Here is a 20,571-nt window from a genome sequence, read left to right on the forward strand (position 1 = left end):
GTTGAGAGAATGCCAAGAGAGTACAAAGCTGTCATCAAGGCAGAGGATGGCTACTTTGAAGAATCTTAATTATAAAATACATTTTGATTCGTTTAACACTTTTTTGGTTACTACATGATTCCATGTGTTATTTCATTGTATAATAATATTGAAGACATTAATACTATGTAGAAAATAGTAAAAAATTAAGAAAAACCATTGAATGAGTAGGTGTGTGCAAACTTGACTGGTACTGTACATTCTAGGTTGTGTGTTGGTGGGTGGGTGTTCGTGTGTGTGTATACAATATGTATGCAACATAGTTCAAGTCACTTGGAATATTTTAGCATCACTGTCCAGCTACAGTAGAATAATGGTTATGTGAAGATTCCAGAAATATAACAATTTCCCCTCCATAATTGTCTTTATGGAATGACAAGGACGGTAAGGGTCTTCTGAAATGCCATAACCATCAACCAAACAATCACGTCTGTCAGAACAACACTTTGGGGTTCGACTGAGTCTAACCCTGCTTCTCAAAACAAGTTAACCATCCATGTACCCTACCATCTGCGCTCTACTTCCTTTGGTTCTTGAAAGCGGGTATAATACGCTACAGAGATGGAGAACACGGGGCCGAGACTGGGGGACATTAGCCTAAATGTGTCACCAACCTTAACCAGCATTGAGCTTGACTGGCTGCATTAACTAAATTCCTGACTAGACTTGCAGTTCTGTTCTTCCTATTTCAATGCCCTGGTGTGTCTTGCCCTAAAAGGCAGTCCACTTTTTTTTCGCTCTGAATGCTCCAATTGATATTTAATCTTAAAGCAGCTGTTTTTCATTTTAACTTTCACAACCTCCAAATTGGGACGTCAGTTAACTTCGGGGAAAAAAGTTACTTTGAGGGGATATTGACCGATTTTGATGCCCCCCAAATAACTGCCCTTTGCCCAACTGCCCTTTGCTCTATGAAATCAAGTGTAACTCATGCATGGTGTCAGAGGGAACTGAAAACACAATGCATCTACATTGGCTTCTCTTGAAGTCCCTATCATGGTAGCAGGCTAGCGCCACGGTTCTCAGGCCAAGCTATTACATTGGGGAAAAAACTAAGTGTCCTACAACTAGTGTTTCTCGTTAAATATAGCTCGTAAGTGTAGAGATTAACAGCAAAGTTCAATAAAATCACCAAATCAAGAGTGACTACCAAACCCTGTATCTGTCTTCGAATTATTACATTGTAAGCAAAAACAAAACATTTTAGTACAAAAGAGTATTGTGCCATAATCAGCTTTTCGTGAGACAGTGAACGGAAACAAAATGGTTGTATTAATAATTGATATCGTTTTTCAGTTTGCAATTTGTTATTAAAATACACATATCACAGACATTCATGATTTACAAAATAAATGTGATATACTTTAAAGGATATTCTTATGAATAAATAGTGTACCACCTCTGTTAGCAACACACAGTAGCGAAAAAGGATGTAAGACACTTACAGTAAGCTAACCGAAAGAGTTGTTTTTTATGCTTTTTTTTCTTTAGATCATGCTGGCTTTCCATTTGTAGTTATGTACTTGACTTTGTATAAATACATTTCATCAAAAATTATTTTTTATTGGATAGACTTATATTACGTATAAAAAAACAACAACCTGTATACAGTTTCTTCTGGTTTTCACAGAGCACAGTAAGTGTCAGCAAAGTCAGTAAAGTCCAACATGCACCGGTATAAAGCTCAAAACCATTGTGTCCGCTCAAATGATTCAAAAAGTCCATGACACAGAATGGAGTTGCTGTTTTCGGAGTTGTCCAGAGTTTTTAAATGTTGATGTACGTGGGGAGTTCCGTTGAGAACTTGACATGTGCGCGAGGTTTGATGCATCCTTTAAATGAGAAGATGATGGGAGACAGAGACACGAGGAGAGACGTCAGAAGACATTCCAGTCAGTATGAGTTAAGTCACATTTCTCCACAATGAATGAGGCTCTTGCTTACTTATTTTCCACCATAATTTTCTGGATTTTTTTTCTCATTTTTTCTGTCATAGTTGAAGTGTACCTATGATGAAAATTACAAGCCTCTCTCAACTTTTTAAGTGGGAGAACTTGCACAATTGGTGGCTGACTAAATACTTTTTTTTGCCCCACTGTACATGTTTAAAAAAAAAAAAAGTGGCGTATTCATTTACCGATGGGCCTTGTGTTCAACTCTGTGTCCATAAGCTCCAGAGAAGTCACCAGCTCCATCGGATTGTTCGGGGACACCAGGGTGCTTTCCGTCGGACTTACTGGACTCGGGATCATTTCTTGTTCTTTTTCGTTCTGCATCTGCGCATAGACGTTGAGGCCTGGGATCTTCCTTGAGGAAAGATTTACAATGAGACGGGGGGATAAAGACATTTGCCAGACTAATAAAATGGGAGAGGGATTGCCTGCCTCGGGGACCAAATAATTCTGATGCTCCTCTTTTTACAACCCAATAATGTGTAGCCACACCCAGGAGATATACCCAGTTGACTTAAATGGTTTGTTTCGATGCCTTCCGGCCTTATGTCTAATTTTGTATATATTTGTATGTAAAATAGGATTATACTGTATGCTTGTGGAAGGCAGAGGAGTTGTAGTCGTTGTTTGTGTGTGTCTGTAAGTTGCTGTTCGTATGTGTATGTTTGTATTTGATGCAAAAAAGGGAACACAAAAATACAATATTATAAAAAAAGGAAGGCAATGAGACATTCTACTGTATAAACACATTTATGTTTTAAGATCTATGCGTTGTTTCGCTTTCGCTCTTTCTCTCCCTCTTCTGTTTCCCTCTATAGATCTCGTCTCATTGACCCCTACTGCCCTTTCACACAGAACTGTACCATGGTGGACGGAAATAATTTACCATTTCAGAAAGGTCAACTAGCAAAGCTCAAAGGGCTAAATATTGGTAATGCCTGAAGGCTGACTGGCATTTCATTTGCGGACAGAGAAAATGCCTCGACAAAAGGATTCTAAGAAAGTTGAAAGAGATAAGCCATTTCTCCCTTGAAACTGAAAGTTTTCACACAGACGTTTGATAGACAGTGTTTTTGTTAAATGCCAAAATGTCTAGACACTCAGTAACTCCCATTTGGTTAGTAATTTTCCCCAATTTCCTATCTGATGTATAACCATAAATATACTGTAGCTCACAATTGGAGTCAGAAGTGGGATTAGACCCTAGTCGAACAATGAGATCAGAGATCACTCCTCAGTGTCCTAGCCAATTCAAAATGTTTCGTCAACACTCAGGAACTTTCCCACTTGGTTAGCAACATTCTCCCAACGTCCTAACAACTTACAACCAGATATGGGTTATAGAGATCATCTCTACAGTATATCATGAGCACTGTACCTTTTGAATTTGTAGACGACAAATATCGCCAAACCCAGAACCACAACCGACAGCAGCATCAGCATGGCCGAGCCGCTGTGGTTCTCACTCATGTCCACTAGGGGCGCTGTAGAGGTGGGAGACAAGAGTCACACAGTACAGTATACATTGAATTCCAAACAGTTTCCATAGAGAAGAAGTCAACATGAAAAGTGACACCTACTAATTAATACAAAACATAACAATAAAATAATTTACTAAAAAAATATAAAATTGTATTGTGATTATGTTTTTGATACGGTAAGTATTTATTGACTTCTCTTACTCTTTATCTTATAAGCCCCTAGGACAGTAGCAGCATCCCCAAAAGGAAGAGGCACACATACTTGTAACGATGCTCAATCTCTGAATGTCTCTGTGTAGCTACATGATGGGAGCCAATCAGACAACAGGGTTGGGGTGGTGTTAGTCGCTGGGCAGGAAATAGACCTCCTGGGCCTGTATTCACAAAGCGTCTTAGTGTAGGAGTGCTGATCTAGGATCAGGTCCTTCCTTTCCATATAATCTTATTTGTTATGATCTAAAATGCAAAACGGATCCTAGATCAGAAGTTCTACTCTGAGACGCTTTTTGAATACGGGGCCATGGCTCTCTATTTCTATCTAGAACTATCTCTATCCATCTATATAGTCATTAAAAAGACCCAGTTATCCACAATACCCGAGCAAACACAAACAAAATGTAGGTATTTGTATTCAAAGAGATGCAGACACTTACCTGCTGACAAATGTGCAGTGTATACTGTGACCTGGACCCCAGGCCGAAGGGTGAACTGGACCAGGTTTTGGTTGAGGGCGCTAAGCAAGATTTCAGAGAGCTAGAGAGGGAGAGACAAACAACAACAAAAACATTCTTTTAAAGTATATGGCGCATCGATTTACATAATAATTAGAATAGTAAGATTTCTAAATCAACTTATTGGAGCTTTTTATATCAAAGATCTGTGAGAGTAAATGTACATTTAGCGTCATATCCAGAGCGATTTACAGGAGTAATTAGGGTTAATTGCCTTGCTCACGGGTCCTGTCACCGACAACGATGAGACAGCCTATAGGGAGGAGGTCAGAGACCTGGCAGTGGGGTGCCAGGACAACTACCAATCCCTCAATGTTTTAAAAATGGTTTATTTAACCAGGTATGCTAGTTGAGAACAAGTTCTCATTTACAACTGCGACCTGGCCAAGATAAAGCAAAGCAGTGTGACACTTACAACACAGAGTTACACATGAAACAAGTAGTGGAGTCAATAACACAATAGAAAAAAAGAAAGTCTTATCTACAGTGTGTGCAAATGGCATGCGGAGGTAAGGCAATAAATAAGCCATAGTAGCAAAGTAATTACAATTTAGCAGATTAACACTGGAGTGACAGATGTGCAGATGGTGAATGTGCAAGTAGAAATACTGCGGTGCAAAAGAGCAGAAAAGTAAATAAAAACAATATGGGGATGAGGTAGGTAGATTGGATGGGCTATTTACAGATGGGCTATGTACAGCTGCAGCGATCGGTTAGCTGCTCAGATAGCTGATGTTTAAAGTTAGTGAGGGAAATATATTGCTCATATATTTGTGAGCAAGACAAAGGAGCTGATCATGGACAACAGGAAAAGGTGGGCCGAACAGGCCCCCGTTAACATCGATGGGGCTGTAGTGGAGCAGGTCGAGAGTTTCAAGTTCCTTGGTGTCCACATCACCAACGAACTATCATGGTCCAAACACACCAAGACAGGCACGACAAAACCTTTTCCCCCTCAGGAGACTGAAAAGATCCTCAAAAAGTTCTATAGCTGCACCATCGAGAGCATCCTGACACAGTGTATCACCTTCAGGTATGACAACTGCTAGGCATCTGACCGTAAGGCGCTACAGAGGGTCGTGCGTACGGTCCAGTATATCACTGGGGCCAAGTTTCCTGCCATCCAGGACCTATATACTAGGTGTGTCAGAGAAAAGCCCAAAACATTGTCAGAGATTCCAGTCACCCAAGTCAAAGACTGTTTTCTCTGCTACCACATGGCTAGCGGAACCAGAGCACCAAGTCTAACATGCTGACCAGACCAGACATGTCACGTGCGCAAGCCTCGCAAAATAAATTTAGAAATCAATGTTATTCAATTATTGCACCCACACTGCTCGTGTGCGCCAACGAGCATCTGCGACGCCAAGGGCTAAAATAGAACTCCTTTCTATTTCTGACGCAGATCGCGCTGAAAGTCCTGCCTCTCCCATCTCCTCATTGGTTTGTAGAAGCAGGTACCCACGTGCCATCTTCTCATTGGTTATACCCACGTGGGTGACTGAAAGACAAACTGTTTTGCCGGTAGTCGTGGTAATACTATGAAAGTTTAGATGCTGATCACCATATAAGTTCAAAGATGAAAAAGCCTGGAAGGAGGAGAGATGACTAGAAATGATTCGGTTGAACGTTTTATGTGTGGATTAATTGTCGCAGTAGAGGACCTTGTGCATTTCAGGTAAAATAACAACTCAATGTTTATATCCCAGGACAAATTAGCTAGCAACAGCAAGCTAGCTAAATAGGACAAATTAGCTAGCAAGTGCAAGCTAACTAGCTAAATTGCCATACATGTTTAATGTTTTTCGACCTGTCCCCAAATTAATGTCATTGGTTCAGAGTTTGTTTCGATATTTTAACCTGCAAGTCGTGGTTGCATTTGGTGTAGGGGGACAAAATAGATTTATGCACGATGGCACATGCGCGCAGCAGGCTTGGGTTCCGTGTAAGACCAAAAGGCTCCTTAACAGCTTCCACCCCCAAGCCATAAGACCGCTGACCAATTAATCTAATGGCTACCCAGACTATTTACATTGCCCCCCCCCCTCCATTTGTTTTTACTCGCTGTTTATTATCTATGCAGTCACTCCACCTACATGTACAAATTACCTTAGACTAACCCACTGTATCAATATTAGCCTCATTATTGTTATTTTATGTTACTTTTAGTATTTTTTACTTTAGTTTATTTGGTAAATACTTTAAGTCTTTCTTGAACGACATTCACTGTTAGTTAAGGGCTTGTAAGTAAAGATTTCACGGTAAGGTCTACACTTTTTGTATTTGGCGCACATGACTGTTTAACAGATGTTCACTTAGTTGGATCGGGGATTCAAACCAGCAACCATTCGGTTACTGTCCCAACGCTCTTGACCGCTAGTCTATAGATCAACACTAAATCAAATCCAACTGTATCTAAACTGCATAAAATCATCTCAATACACTTCACCATACAGTATAAAAGAGACAGAATATAAGACATCATTAAATAGTATGCCCACTCTAGTCATGTTATTGGTTAGTTTCATAATGAGTTTCATCACATGCATACCATGCTGAGGCAGATCTTTCCACCACACACTCACTGATACCCAGAACCAGTGACTTGCTGATACTATACACCCCCCCCCCCCCCGGCTCATCCACCCAGAAACCCATTTAAAGAGAAATATCTAAGGATGAATCCGTGCCGGTTCTCACCACTTCAGTACATAATGCAGGGCCTATTTGATGAAAAACCTTGCTTTTACACCGGGTTTTCTAGAGCGACAAGTAACCTTCTGCACAGAGAACATGCAGTTTGGACATAAATCAGACATATCACCCTGACCATGATGCTACAGCTGGAATACAGTGTTCCACTTCATGATGCTTCCAATTTAGTCCGGACATAGTCCCCTGAACTATACCGTCCATATTATATCAAATCGCACAAACGATGAGTTGTACCATTATACATCTAAAATGTAACACATTATGTCAGATATGTCATTTAACAAAGTTGTATCCTTTTCACGTTGCATTCAGGCCAAAGACTAAAAACAGAGAATCTGTACGCAGGTCATGCATAGATCGACCCTGGCCAAACAAATTCCCCTTTTCCCTGCGGAATCCATCTTATTTCTTTGCTATGCTTCATTAATTTGATCTGCCTCATTTACCAAATGAATTGTGATACGAGTAGTTTCTCCCAGTCCTTCACATTGCTTCCAGCTTTTATATTTCCTACCAAGTTTAAAATTAGACTCCAGCTATGAATAATTACTTTTTCCTCACTGTGTATCGGGCTCACTAAATCTATTATACAATCTAATAAGCACAACCGCACATTACACTTTCAAGATGCAAACCAGATGTATTGCTGGGGCCTGAGTGGTTCTATTCTACTCACATCATTTATAATGATCATCCATGATCTATTATATGGGCCGTGGAGCTAATTCAGTCCATCTTGATACCTGCTGCTGATTCAGAATCAGCAGAGACACCATCTTTGTCAGGATTTATTCCTGTGAAAGACTGCAACCCCCGCCCTCTCACATAGAGATGACTCGGAGAATTCTACAGTAAAGTTGTCCGCAGAGATGGCTTTTAAAAGCTTGTCACACTTATTGATGAAGTGTGTGTGTGTGTGTGTGTGTGTGTGTGTGTGTGTGTGTGTGTGTGTGTGTGTGTGTGTGTGTGTGTGTGTGTGTGTGTGTGTGTGTGTGTGTGTGTGTGTGTGTGTGTGTGTGTGTGTGTGTGTGTGTGTGTGTGTGTGTGTGTGTGTGTGTGTGTGTGTGTGTGTGTGTGTGTGTGTGCAAGCCCATGTGGACAATATTGGCATCTACTGGAGAAAATATGAAGACCAACACAGCTATGTATTAGTGAAGAATGTTAGAAAAATTAATATTTCTAAGCCTACTCATGTTTAGTTCAGTGGAGACCTCTAAATTATGCCAAATGGAATAACAAGGAAATCAACAGATGGCGAACATGTTGGTGCAAGAAAACAAGTGCTTAGCCGTCAAACCCAAACATCCAACAAGCAGAGTAATATCCCCCTAAAATATAGCTCCAAATGCCATTCAGTGATAAGTGTTTGTCAAATGAACGCATAAAACGTTTGCTACTACTCCCACTCAAACATCTGGCATGAATCAATATAGGAACGTAATGTATTCAATTTTATGATTTACTTTTATGGTAGTTGTCAGATACCCATCTTGCTAATAATTAACTGACAGGTAACACTGACCGATATGCTTTTTGAACCTGTCACAAGCATTGAATAAACCTTTATATCATGCATTTTGAATAAGGCTAAGGCCTATAATATGTTATGTCTATGTTTCAACTCACACAACATGCCTGTTATTTAATCAATCATACCTGGTCTAAATGAGCTGAGTTCTTCTCTGGCTTGCCCTCTGTTAACTCTTTGTCTGGCAGGAGGAAAAACTCTGCAGCCGTGGGCAACCCTGGTAGGACGGTGACAAGGAGCAGCTCCGGGCTCACCCCTGTGGCCTAGAGAAAGATGAGGAGGAGGGAGAGAAAGAAGAGAGAGATGAGAAGGAGTAGAGGGGTAGGATGAGGAGTTGGGAGAGGAAGGGGGAAAGAGGAAGCGGGAGATGGAGACGAGGAAGATGGAAGAAGAGGGAGATGGAGAGCAGGAAGATGAAGAGGGAGGAAGGAGATGGAGAAGAGGGAGATGGAGAGGGGGAAGATGAAGAGGGAGGAAGGAGATGGAGAAGAGGGAGATGGAGAGGGGGAAGAAGAGGGAGATGGAGAGGAGGAAGAAGAGGAAGATGGAGAGGAGGAAGAAGAGGAAGATGGAGAGGAGGAAAGGGAAAAAGAACAAAGAGGACCAGAATGGATTGCTTTTCATGTCACTAAGCACATCAAAGTGGAAAGCAGTGGTATCGAAAAATAGGAATTATCTGTATGATCATAATTAGTGTGACTGTGATACTCACTGTGATGCATCATTACTAACATCAACATCAACTAACATCATTACTAACATCAAACTTAGATCTGAAATGATCATACTACTCAGGTCCTGAGCTGTTTGTATCAAATATGGTATGATTTCCGTTCTCAAATATACTGAATAGTATGAGCAATTCAATACATTTTGTGAATACGACAATGTCTATCCAACATGTCACATGTGGATTTGAAGTACATTATACAGTTGAAGTCGGAAGTTTACATACACTTAGGTTGGAGTCATTAAAACTCATTTTTCAACCACTCCACACATTTCTTGTTAACAAACTATCGTTTTGGCAAGTGAGTTAGGACATCTACTTTGTGCATGACAAGTGATTTTTCCAACAATTGTTTACAGACAGATTACTTCACTTATAATTCACATTCTTAAAATCAAATGGTGATCCTAACTGACATAAGACAGGGAATTTTTACTATGATTAAATGTCAGGAATTGTGAAAAACTGAGTGGCTAAGATGTATATAAACTTCCGACTTCAACTGTATATACAAAAGTATGTGGACACCCCTTCAAATGAGTGGATTAGGCTATTTCAGCCACACTTGTTGCTGACAGGTGTATAAAATTAAGCACACTGCCATGCAATCTCCATAAACAAGGGCCTTTCTGAAGAACTCGGTGAATTCCAACGTGGCACCGTCATAGGATCCCACCTTTCCTACAAGATCTATTTGTATATGTATGGCCTCCACAAACACGACCCTGAACTCACAGGCGACCAGCAATTCCATAGTTCAATGTGACAGGGAAGGCAGTGCAACAGCAATTTAGAACGTACTTGAAGTAATTGCCCCTTGCCAGTTATCATAAAATGTGGATTCATCTCAGTCACAACCTGAGGTCACAGGGAATGTATTGTAAAGTGGACCACAGACTAAATACACTGAACCAAAATATAAACGCCAAAGTGTTGATAAACAAAGCGTTTCATGAGCTGAAAAAAAATAATAAAAATACAAATATATATCTATAGATTTTTTTCCATATGCACAAAAAGCTTATTTCTCTCAAATGTTGCGCACAAATTTGTTTACATCCCCATCAGTGCTCCTTGCCACAATAACCCATCCACCTGACAGGTGTGCAATTGAAATGCTGACTGCAGGAAAGTCCACCAGAGCTGTTGCCAGATCATTTTCATATCTCTACCACAAGCTGCCTCCATTAGAGATTTTGTCAGAACGTCCAACTGGCCTCACGTAGACCGCATGTAACCACTCCAGCCCAGGACCTCCACATCTGGCTTCTTTACCTGCACCTGCGGGATCGTTTGAGGGGGGGTTGTGATTGGCTGGGTCTGGCTCCTGAGTGGGTGGGCCTATGCCCTCCCAGCCCCACCATTGGCTGTGCCGCTGCCTAGTCGTGTGAAATCCATTGAATAGGGTGTAATGAATTTATTTAAATTGACTGATATCCTTATATGAACTGTAACTCAGTAAAATCATTGAAATTGTTGCATTTATATTTCTGCTTGGTATATACTCTCTCTGTGTGTGCGCGCGCGCGTGTGTGTGTGTGTGTGTGTGTGTGTGTGTGTGTGTGTGTGTGTGTGTGTGTGTGTGTGTGTGTGTGTGTGTGTGTGTGTGTGTGTGTGTGTGTGTGTGTGTGTGTGTGTGTGTGTGTGTGTGTGTGTGTGTGTGTGTGTGTGTCTGTGTGTGTCTGTGTGTGTCTGTGTGTGTGTGTGTGTACACATGTAATATACAGTTAGATACAAGGACCACTCACTTTGACCATGGAGTTCTTGATGACTCTGCTGACGTCCAGTCTCCATTCGGCCACGTCGGGGTTGTGGTCATCCAGGTTAGATGAGAAGGCAAGTAGATGTGACCTGAAATATTCTGCACAGAGAAACAACTACGATGATCAGCTGATGGCGATGCTTTTCTATTTCTGTCCTACTGTCTGAATTAATGAGTGGTAAACAATTACTTTTAACTACTTCTTTTAGCTACTTTAAAATCATATTTACTAGCCAACCTCCAGTACATTAAAATCTACAAAGTCAACTAGAAACCAACCTCCGGAAGTATACATGGCTGTCTGGCTGTTTACCATACAAAACTAACAAAGAAAACCAGCTCATTGCTCACCGTGGACAGCAATGTTTTTCCGGTCCTGCAGGATGGAATTCCCAGCGGACACCTGCACGGTGACAGTGTTGACGCCTTCCCGGGAGAACGTGCACGCCACGCTCCCTTCCAGGGTGATTATCGGCTGCAAAGAGAAAGAGAGAGAGAGAAAGAGAGAGAGAAAGAGAGCGAGCGAAGAGGGAAGAGAGGGAAAGAAGAGCGAGAGAGAAAGGGAGTTCCCATGGGAGGCCCTTATCAACCTTGTTAACATCTCACACAGGCACTATTTACACTACAGAGGTGTCAGCCGGGAGGCAGGCAGGCAGCCACAGACATAAACACAACCCACATCGCCCCCCAAGGAACCATGATCGCAGCTGTGCTACATAGAACTGTCCGGGGAGAGTTCCATGAGACACCAGCAGTTCTCTCTGTCGTTACTTGGATCTCCATTTGTTCTTGAAATGGCTCCGACATGCTAATTCTGGATCATTTCCTCATGTACTAGAATAGCTAGCAGCTGCATTAGTAGCTAAACTCATTGCCCAACCAAACAAAACAAATTCTGAATTAAGTCAGACAAATACTGCTCTAATTTGTAAACCTGGCGCAAATCTTTCTTCACGTCACTTTATCTTACAGTGTGAAGGATGAGCACACACTAAAACTACGAGTCCCAGCAGTATTGAAGTATCTCATCTTACCTCAGTGTTATTTCCGAACCACCAGATGTAGGTGACTGTTCCCACTTGGCTCGGCCACAGCACAGCGGTGAGGTTGACTTCCTTACTCTTCACCGCCACAAAGGGAGCGGAGAGATGGATATACTCCAGCTGACCTACTCAAAGTAACAAAATTACATGACAGTGAACTCACTGAGACGGACTCCACAACGTTTTGGGGCCTCTTATGAAATGGATAAAATTGCATTCAAAATGATCTGCCCTAAAAATTAATCACAGTGAACGGACTGAATCGACAAAGTAAGTTTGTAGCCCCTTATGATATGAAATGAAGGCACAAAAATGACATATTACAGTGAACCAATTGACTCCTTAAAGTTTTGTGGCCTCTAATTAAATGAAGGTAAGCAGAAAACTTCAGAGTATCCGTCTATGGGCCCCTTGTGAACTGAAGGCACATAACAACAACAACAACAACAACAAGTGAGCTGCATTCAGAGGATCTGGTCCATTCTGGGACGTTGTGGTCGCCATCTGTGTGTTATTTTTCATCCCTGGCACTCCTGAGGCCTGATCGGTCCCATTTGCAACGGCTGGCACATCAAGACGGACAGACTGCAAGGTCCCACAGCTCCCTGATCAATACGTCAACTACGTTACATCTGTCACCCACGAAACCACCAGTGGTGGTCAGCCCCATCATCACAGAGAAGACGGGAATGACTTGCATGTTGGAGTTAGAGTGGGGGTACCCTGAAGGACTATCATATGTAGAAAATGGCTTCGGTTTGACTGGAATTGTAATGGATTCAGGCCCCCTTCATATCCACTGATGTCGGACCATGACATGCATATGACACAAACAGAAAACAAACATAACGTTCTATGCCAGTGTTTCCTAGCCCTGGTCCTCCAGTACCCCGCCAACAGTACACATTTTTATTGTAACCTTGAACAAGCACACCTGATTCAACGTGTCAACTAGTCACTAAGCCCTCAATGAGTTGAATGAGGTGTGCCTGTCCAGGACTACAACACAAATGTGTACTGTTGGCGGGGTACTCCAGGACCCGGGCTGGGAAACACTGTTCTACGCCAGTAAAAGTCTGCAAAGGAACAATTTTGTGTGTCCGAATTGTATAACTATCTCACTCATATGTCTGTACATTACGGGCTACACTGACCTGAGGTAAGATACGGTAAGAGAAAAACTACACTCACATGTTAAAGGTCGAAGACCAAACATGAAGTATGGCGGTTGGAGACCATGACTTGGTGAACCCACAGTGAGAGAGACAGACTCACGTGTGACGTGGAGGTACAGCACCACGCTCTCCGACCCCAGCCTGTTCTCTCCTGTAGCGGACACACGGTAGATCCCCACAGCCTTGTAGACGTGCTTGACCCCATCCTCTATGGAGCTCACGTTGGAGTAGGTCAGAGTGTGACCGTCCCCGAAGTCCACCATGATGCTCGTCCTGGCTCCGTCGCCCTATACAGGAGGTGACAGTCATCAGATTGAAGAAAGAAAACGGTATTCTTACACTAGCTACTGTAGGTATGTTTGAAATAACATTTCCATGAACATGTCATTTGCTAACACTTTATATGAAGATGTAATGGCGTAGTAATATAATAGAGAGTATTGTGTTGCTATTACAGAAGTGGAGAGTTGACATACCTTTTACAATAATGAGTTTACGTCAGCGCCCGGTCTGAATGAACAGGAAGCCAGTTACTGTATTGCTCCTTAGGGGGGAAAAAAACGCTCACCTCTTCAAGAAACACCAGGAAGGTGACATTAGTGCCCAGCGTAGCTGTCAGCTTTCCTTCACTGGTGACGAGGTGCAGGCCTTTGGGGGCCTGGGTAGGACAGTGCTGCCTCCTGGCCGTGTACTCTGCTATGACTCCCGCTGTGCAATTATTGGACACCACCTTCCTGTAGCTGAATGCACACAGGTCACAACCGCGGTTAGAAGCTTTGCTGATGGATACATGAGCATCGAGAAGGACGACCTTAGCAGGTTAGCAGGTTGGCTATTGAGAATACATTCTCTTACAAAAATGTCCTATCATTTGAAATACCCTTATTCCAAGTGTACCTTTGCAGTCAGTTTGAATTAAATAGTGAATGAGTGTACATACAGATGTAGGAACTTAATTTGAGGCAGAAAACAACCTTTTACTGCAGTGGGCTAAATCAGGGTCACACAGTGAGATTCTTGGTAGTCTTAAACAAATCTACTTTGAAAAAAAAGAGTAAACAACTCACACATATGGTTATGGGGAATATCTGCTTACCCAGTGCTGTTGATGAAAGTAGTCCCTGTGGTACAGCTTCTAGACATGGACGATGGGAGGAACCAAAAGGCGGGGGTGCACTTGCCGTCACTCCGCCTCTCGTAGCCATAGTCACTGTAATATTTGGATCATACCAAAATAAACAACAGTCGAGTGAAATGATACACAGTCAACTTTTATAAGTGATTCAATTCCTGACTCATGCTGGTGACCCTGGAGGGAAAATAATTGAAGAATTTCACAGGCACTTATTGATTTTACAGAAATTCTGTAATAATATTATTGTATTTTTAGTTTTTCAAACCCAGCCAAAGTTGTTTATGCTACAATAATAGCATTAACACAGTCAAGTGAAATTCTACAAAGTTTGTTTTGATACATTTGATTTATGTGACAGAGGAATTGTCTTTGAGGGTTTGGGGTGAGACTCTGCACTGGGGCCTGAAAACACATCTGAAACAAAACTAATTTGACAAAAACCCTATTTTATTTTTTAAAACATCTTGTTTGTTTGTCCTATCATTAAAAGGCAACGTTGCCAGCACGCGCGTCCTCAAAATGATAGGAACAAATTGGCCCAATTAGGCCGACATGCACAGAGATGCAGAAGTTCTGTGATAGTTAATGAACACTATTAAACCTGATGATTAATCGTCTCTTACTAAAACTCATTCCAAGTTCACAGCCTCACTCAAGGGGCCCACGGATTTGGGAATTAACAAAAGCAACATTAATAATACTGATAGATAATTAAAAGAAATGGATTGTGAAGTTTGTAGCAAATAATGCTTCGGAAATGCGTCGTTGATGAACAGAGTCACTGGCAAAAGCTGAAAACCACAAAAGGACAGAGTTGGTTTCTTAAATGTATGGTGACATTCAAGGAGAAACACACACACTTCCCTATCCCACTCCCTATCCCACTCCCTATCCCACTCCCTATCCCACTCCCTAACCCACTCCCTAACCCACTCCCTATCCCACTCCCTATCCCACTCCCTATCCCACTCCCTATCCCACTCCCTAACCCACTCCCTAACCCACTCCCTAACCCATTCCACTCCCTAACCCACTCCCTATCCCACTCCCTATCCCATCCCACTCCCTATCCACTCCCTATTCCACTCCCTATCCCACTCCCTATCCCACTCCCTATCCCACTCCCTATCCCACTCCCTATCCCACTCCCTATTCCACTCCCTATCCCACTCCCTATCCCACTCCCTATCCCACTCCCTATCCCACTCCCTATCCACTCCCTATCCCACTCCCTATCCCACTCCCTATCCCACTCCCTATTCCACTCCCTATCCCACTCCCTATCCCACTCCCTATCCCACTCCCTATCCCACTCCCTATCCCTCCTATCCCTCCCTATCCCACTCCCTATCCCCTATCCCACTCCCTATCCCACTCCCTATCCCACCCTATCCCACTCCCTATCCCACTCCTATCCCACTCCCTATCCCACTCCCTATCCCACTCCCTATTCCACTCCCTATCCCACTCCCTATTCCACTCCCTATCCCACTCCCTATCCCACTCCCTATCCCACTCCCTATCCCACTCCCCATCCCACTCCCTATCCCCCATGCAAACTTGGATCCTATCAACCCTCCTCTCTCTCTCTCTGCGCTTTTTCCTTCATTCTTCGACACACACACAGCTTGGAGTGGTGCAGTTGACTGCATTCCACTTAACCGGAGCAGCCTCCAAGAGAATCCAGAAGCTAAGTCTCCTCTGCAATTCTAATCTGGAGTGAGCTTCACCATGACGGTGATCCCTTATCTTTTCATCCTTCACTTCCAGGCTTCTTATTTTCCCTCCTCCACTCCATATGCCAGTGGTATATTGATAGAGCGGCTTAGGCAGAAGTTGTAACACTAGACGTGTTTGTGGTCGAGTGGTGTGTTGCAGTCTCTCCTCAAGTACCATCAGCCAGTTCCGGTTATTTGATCTGTTCCAGTAATATTCCATTCAAGTAAACCGTTAACTTGTTTGATGTTTACTACGTGTATTGTGTGGCAGTTTACTTACATTGTATTTACACTGTACCTACTTATGCGTAATTTAGGGGTACTTAATGTGAAGCGGGACCCATCTGTCCACTCACCACTCAAAGTCGGCCTCTGTGCAGTCGCAGGGCGCCGAGGTCATCGTGACCGAGTATGTCTTACCCATAACGCACCTGGCTATGGGCTTCAACTTCCTGTAGATTCGTTTCACTCCCATGATGCACGGCTCGCCCTGTGGATATATTTTCAGAATTTAAAATTTATTTTGGAGAAAAAGAGTTGCTTTTCTTACATTTCATCCCATCGCCATACATAATTTACTGCAGTGCGGTGAACCATGCCTGTATCATACTGTGTGTGAAAAGGCATGCCATTGGTTTTTCCTTTAGATGGGCTTATTTTGCATCGCTACCCACTGAAGCTCATGTTGTGTGGTGTGCTAGCGGTAAGCGATGCTAAACTTAAAACACTTCTCTCTCTCTCTCATGTATCCTAGACCCAAGCTGTTACAGCTCGCTTGACTTCGTTTCTGAAAAACATGTAGATTTTTCGTTTTGGTATGTAGGGCTGTGTTTTTTTAAAGGGTAAAACAGTAGTTCCGCTATTGTCTCTCGTAGAGTCAGGTAGTTTAACAGGAGGCTAGAGGAGTGTACCCTTCAGAAGCAGAGTTGGTCTCTCTTTCCCTCTCTCTCTCTCTCTCTCTCTCGTTTCAAATAGGGATACCTACGTAGATTACATACATATGAATTTGGACTATGACAGCAAATACACTGAATGTGGAGTCAGGTGGTTTAACAGGAGGCTAGAGGAGTGTACCCCTCAGAGGCAGAGTTAGTTCTCTCTCTCAACGTGATAACACAAATGGCCTGATTGTGGCTTTAAGACCCAATCTGCTATTTCAACACCTTACCCTGCCACAGACTGTTGCTTAAAAAAAACAGTTCCCAATCTGTTCTTCAGTGTTTACCTCTATAATTGAATTGGACTGTTGTCCACTTCCATGGCTATATGTTCTGATCGTTAGGGCCAACCCAATCATATTGCTGTCTGAGTCAATTACTGTAGCTCGGTCAGAATAAAGAAGCACTCTCCGTCTCATCCTTATGTTTGGCTCTGGGTCTGTCTAGGCTTGAGGTAGAGCATTCGCTCTGGCTCAAACCTATGCAGTGTTTTATAAGGAGAGTTGTAGAGACACACATACATCAGCAAGAATTAGAGGGACTATGCCTAAGTGCTTTTGGGCCTGAGGGAGAGGAACGCCCGGCAGCTGTCCAGCGCACACTCAAGAGCTCAACGCAAAGCAGAGGGTGGAGGTAAGGGAGTGATCAAGCAAGTACACTGCATGCCAAAACTGTTTTTCATTCTATCAAGGGTTTCGGGCCATCTAGACCTCTCTGTCAAGTAAATGATAAGAGATGGAGGTTTTTGGGAATGGCCCCAGAACATACATAGTAGCAGTAGGGGCAGCATGTAGCCTAGTGGTTAAGAGCGCTGAGCCAATAACCGAGAGGTCGCTGGTTCGAATCCCCGAGACGACTAGGTGAAAAAAGATCTACCAGGATAAGAGTCTGCTAAGTGACACACATTGTCATGTAGCAGGTTAAAGATGCATTATGCAGAAATCGCTCTGCTGTTTCCTGGTTGCTAAAATAGTTTGCCTAATTTCAGTTTGTGACAAGTATAGTGTAGAGAATCATTGTAATATCTAAACCACTGTGAAATATATTTTCCGTAAACCAAAACTACGTTTGAAGCTGGTGTACAAAATTGTAAGTGAGACCCAAAAACAAAACTTATGAACAGGAAGCATAGAAGTAGGACACATAGAACAGATCTACCACTTCTTAGACTTGCTTTCAATGAGAATGACAGATCTAGAACGGAATATGGGCGGGTCGCCCAAAAAGTTACACATTGCTGCTCTAACTTGCTAACATTTTCCTGACGTTTTGAAGAAGTCAGGCTGTAAGTTACACGTTTTATCCCCATCTTAAAAAGGTTGGGTGACACTTCAAAATAGAGAAAAGCGCAAGATATAAAGTGCTCACAACTTCTTGCAATGGAAGTTGTTTGGTCATAAAGCACAGAGTTGGGTTGTTAGTGTTCTACATGTCAGGAGCTATCCAGGGCTGAAATGACCAGGCTGAGGTCGGCCTGTGCAGACAGAGTTATGTAGGTGCAATTACCCGGTTGTGTAGGTGCCATGTCTGGTAATCCCCCTCTGTACATCTCCGGTTGAAGATGGACCTGAAGTCAATCTTGACTAGCTGCCACTCGGACCGGTGACTGACGTGGCCAAAGATCCTGCAAACAGCAAGGAACCTTACAGCTTGCAGCAGACAAGGCACACTGGTATCTGGTTGTCAGTTAGCAAAGCCACAGCAGCTGTGAACACTGATAGGTGCACTACACTGAAACACAGCAGTCTGGTTATAAGGACAGAAGGTGGCAGAGGGAAACACACGAGTCAAACTAAGGAGTGTCAGGTACGGCACCCATATTAGGAAGTCCCTCAGTTGTCAGACCGAGGCGTCAGTCAAGACAGGACACTTCTGAGCTGAAGAGAATATTCTTAGGAGTAGTTGACTAGAGGAATGTAAAAGTGTGGAGTCAACTTATTTTCTTTCTTTGACGAACAGGACAGTTGTTACTAAAAGCTTCAGAGAAGTGGCATTAGGCAACGAATGGAATGTGTACTATGAAATCTAAATGAATCACTTTACAAGATCAGGTATGCCTTACAGGGTGTGTATTTCCCCCAGATTCAACAAAAATGTAAACCGAAATTCAAGGTTATAACACCACAACATTCACAAGTCCCAGAAGACATTCCTTCTCGAAATTGGGTGGGAGTTTAACTGAAATTGACCTCCTCTCTCTGCTAACCAAACAACAAATTTATCAATCAATCCATCAAGTAATGGACTGAGGCGCTGGTCCATAACTCTCACTAACTGTAAAATCATTATTAATTGCTAAGAAAATGATAAATAATGAGGTGTCCATACGCAGAGATGCAGAACAGCTGTAGTAGGCTGTCAACAATCTCCTAACAGTATCATATCCCACAGTCCTGTCTGTCTCTGCTGGTTCAGAGAAGTGTATAGCACTCCGAGCCTACAGGGAGAAAGTCACTCATCCTATCTTTTCCTTCCATCTTCCCCGCTCTCTCTTTCCCTCCCTCCCATCATCTGCCCGTCTCTCCCCTCATCTCTCTCTCTCGCCCCACTTCGTTTCCTTCCCTCTCCCAGTCTCAGCAGCTGTGGCCTATCCTTCTGTTGCCGTGCCGACTACAAAGTCAACTGTCTGTCCGTCACTCAGTTACGGTGATGACAGGTGTACGGAGAAGAAAAAAAAACGGATATTAAGGGCTACGGGAAGAACTTATGCAGCAGCCGTCAAAGTTTTCACACCAAAAAAAGTGCAATGAGAGCAGTATCATCTCACGTAGTATAGCTAAGTGGGTCATTCTAGAACCAAAGAAGTTGTAGAAAAGACGGGAAACTTCCCGCGTCGTGTTTCTTAAAACTATTGAGTCAATGTTGCTCCATAATGCAGAGAGAAGTTGTAGAGTCGTACTTTCCTCGTCGGTCCTTCAGACAGAGTCTATTTTCAATTTTTGATGATGTTCCTTGTGTGCTTCAAAACGGAGAGCTCTGCTGTCGCCGGGCTCCCAACACCACTGATGTCTCTGTGATCACAATCCCGAGACAGATGGTTTTGATGTGAGGCTAAACCTTTGAGAGGGATCTATTCACTTCAAGTTAGGGAAAATGGGCGGTCAGCTCTGCCGTTACTACCAGGGGTTTGGCTACGAGCAAACCCCCCCCCCCCCCCCGCGCACATAATGTTAACACATCTAAGACGGTTACGGTTCATTCAATCTCAATTCACTATGTTAACATATCAAACATGCTGTTTATCTGCAATCAGATGGGGTAGTGGCAGCGCGGCAGTCTATACGGACAACATACAGGGCCAACGTCTGAATCCCGCATCCACCCCCCTTTCGACTCGGCGGTTCCCCTTATCGGTCTCCCTCTCATTCAAAATTGGGTCAACAAAGTCGACTTACGTCATGATGAGAGTCTCCTCCCCCGGCTCCCCTAGCAACCCGTCCACAAACAGAGGCGACATGGTGAAACTGTATTTATTCCACTGTCTCCCCTCGTCGAAACTCATCCTGTGTGAGGAACCATAGAAATATAAATAGTATTTTATAGTATTTATAGTATTTTGTTCTGTATCTCTATGGGAGAGACCATCGCAATAGAATGAGAACTCCATTAGTATATTTAACAGTA

The 20,571-nt window shown here is 43.0% G+C and overlaps 1 protein-coding gene across 3 annotated transcripts in view; it reads right to left on the reverse strand.

Annotated features, from left to right (window-relative positions):
• Positions 1-162: 162 nt before the first annotated feature.
• Positions 163-20,571, reverse strand: part of LOC124003488 (VPS10 domain-containing receptor SorCS1-like) — a 149,755-nt gene continuing 129,346 nt past the window's right edge. Inside the window, exons 14-27 of one of the 3 annotated variants that reach the window (XR_006833231.1) lie at positions 20,343-20,450; positions 18,454-18,571; positions 16,366-16,499; positions 14,253-14,366; positions 13,725-13,896; positions 13,257-13,443; positions 11,973-12,106; positions 11,290-11,413; positions 10,925-11,037; positions 8,575-8,709; positions 4,126-4,225; positions 3,370-3,475; positions 2,177-2,342; positions 163-1,871 (exon numbers count right to left, since the gene is read on the reverse strand). Coding sequence is in view for 1 of the 3 variants with exons in the window: in XM_046311770.1 (XP_046167726.1) it covers positions 1,807-1,871; positions 2,177-2,346; positions 3,370-3,475; positions 4,126-4,225; positions 8,575-8,709; positions 10,925-11,037; positions 11,290-11,413; positions 11,973-12,106; positions 13,257-13,443; positions 13,725-13,896; positions 14,253-14,366; positions 16,366-16,499; positions 18,454-18,571; positions 20,343-20,450 (1,780 nt within the window). In the remaining 2 variants the exon portion in view is untranslated. Of the gene's footprint in view, positions 1,872-2,176; positions 2,347-3,369; positions 3,476-3,673; positions 3,772-4,125; positions 4,226-8,574; positions 8,710-10,924; positions 11,038-11,289; positions 11,414-11,972; positions 12,107-13,256; positions 13,444-13,724; positions 13,897-14,252; positions 14,367-16,365; positions 16,500-18,453; positions 18,572-20,342; positions 20,451-20,571 lie in introns of those variants that run through there. The other 2 variants (XM_046311770.1, XR_006833232.1) reach the window with 2 other exon arrangements.

Source organism: Oncorhynchus gorbuscha, linkage group LG18 (assembly GCF_021184085.1).
Source record: "Oncorhynchus gorbuscha isolate QuinsamMale2020 ecotype Even-year linkage group LG18, OgorEven_v1.0, whole genome shotgun sequence".
Classification (NCBI taxonomy): domain Eukaryota; kingdom Metazoa; phylum Chordata; class Actinopteri; order Salmoniformes; family Salmonidae; genus Oncorhynchus; species Oncorhynchus gorbuscha.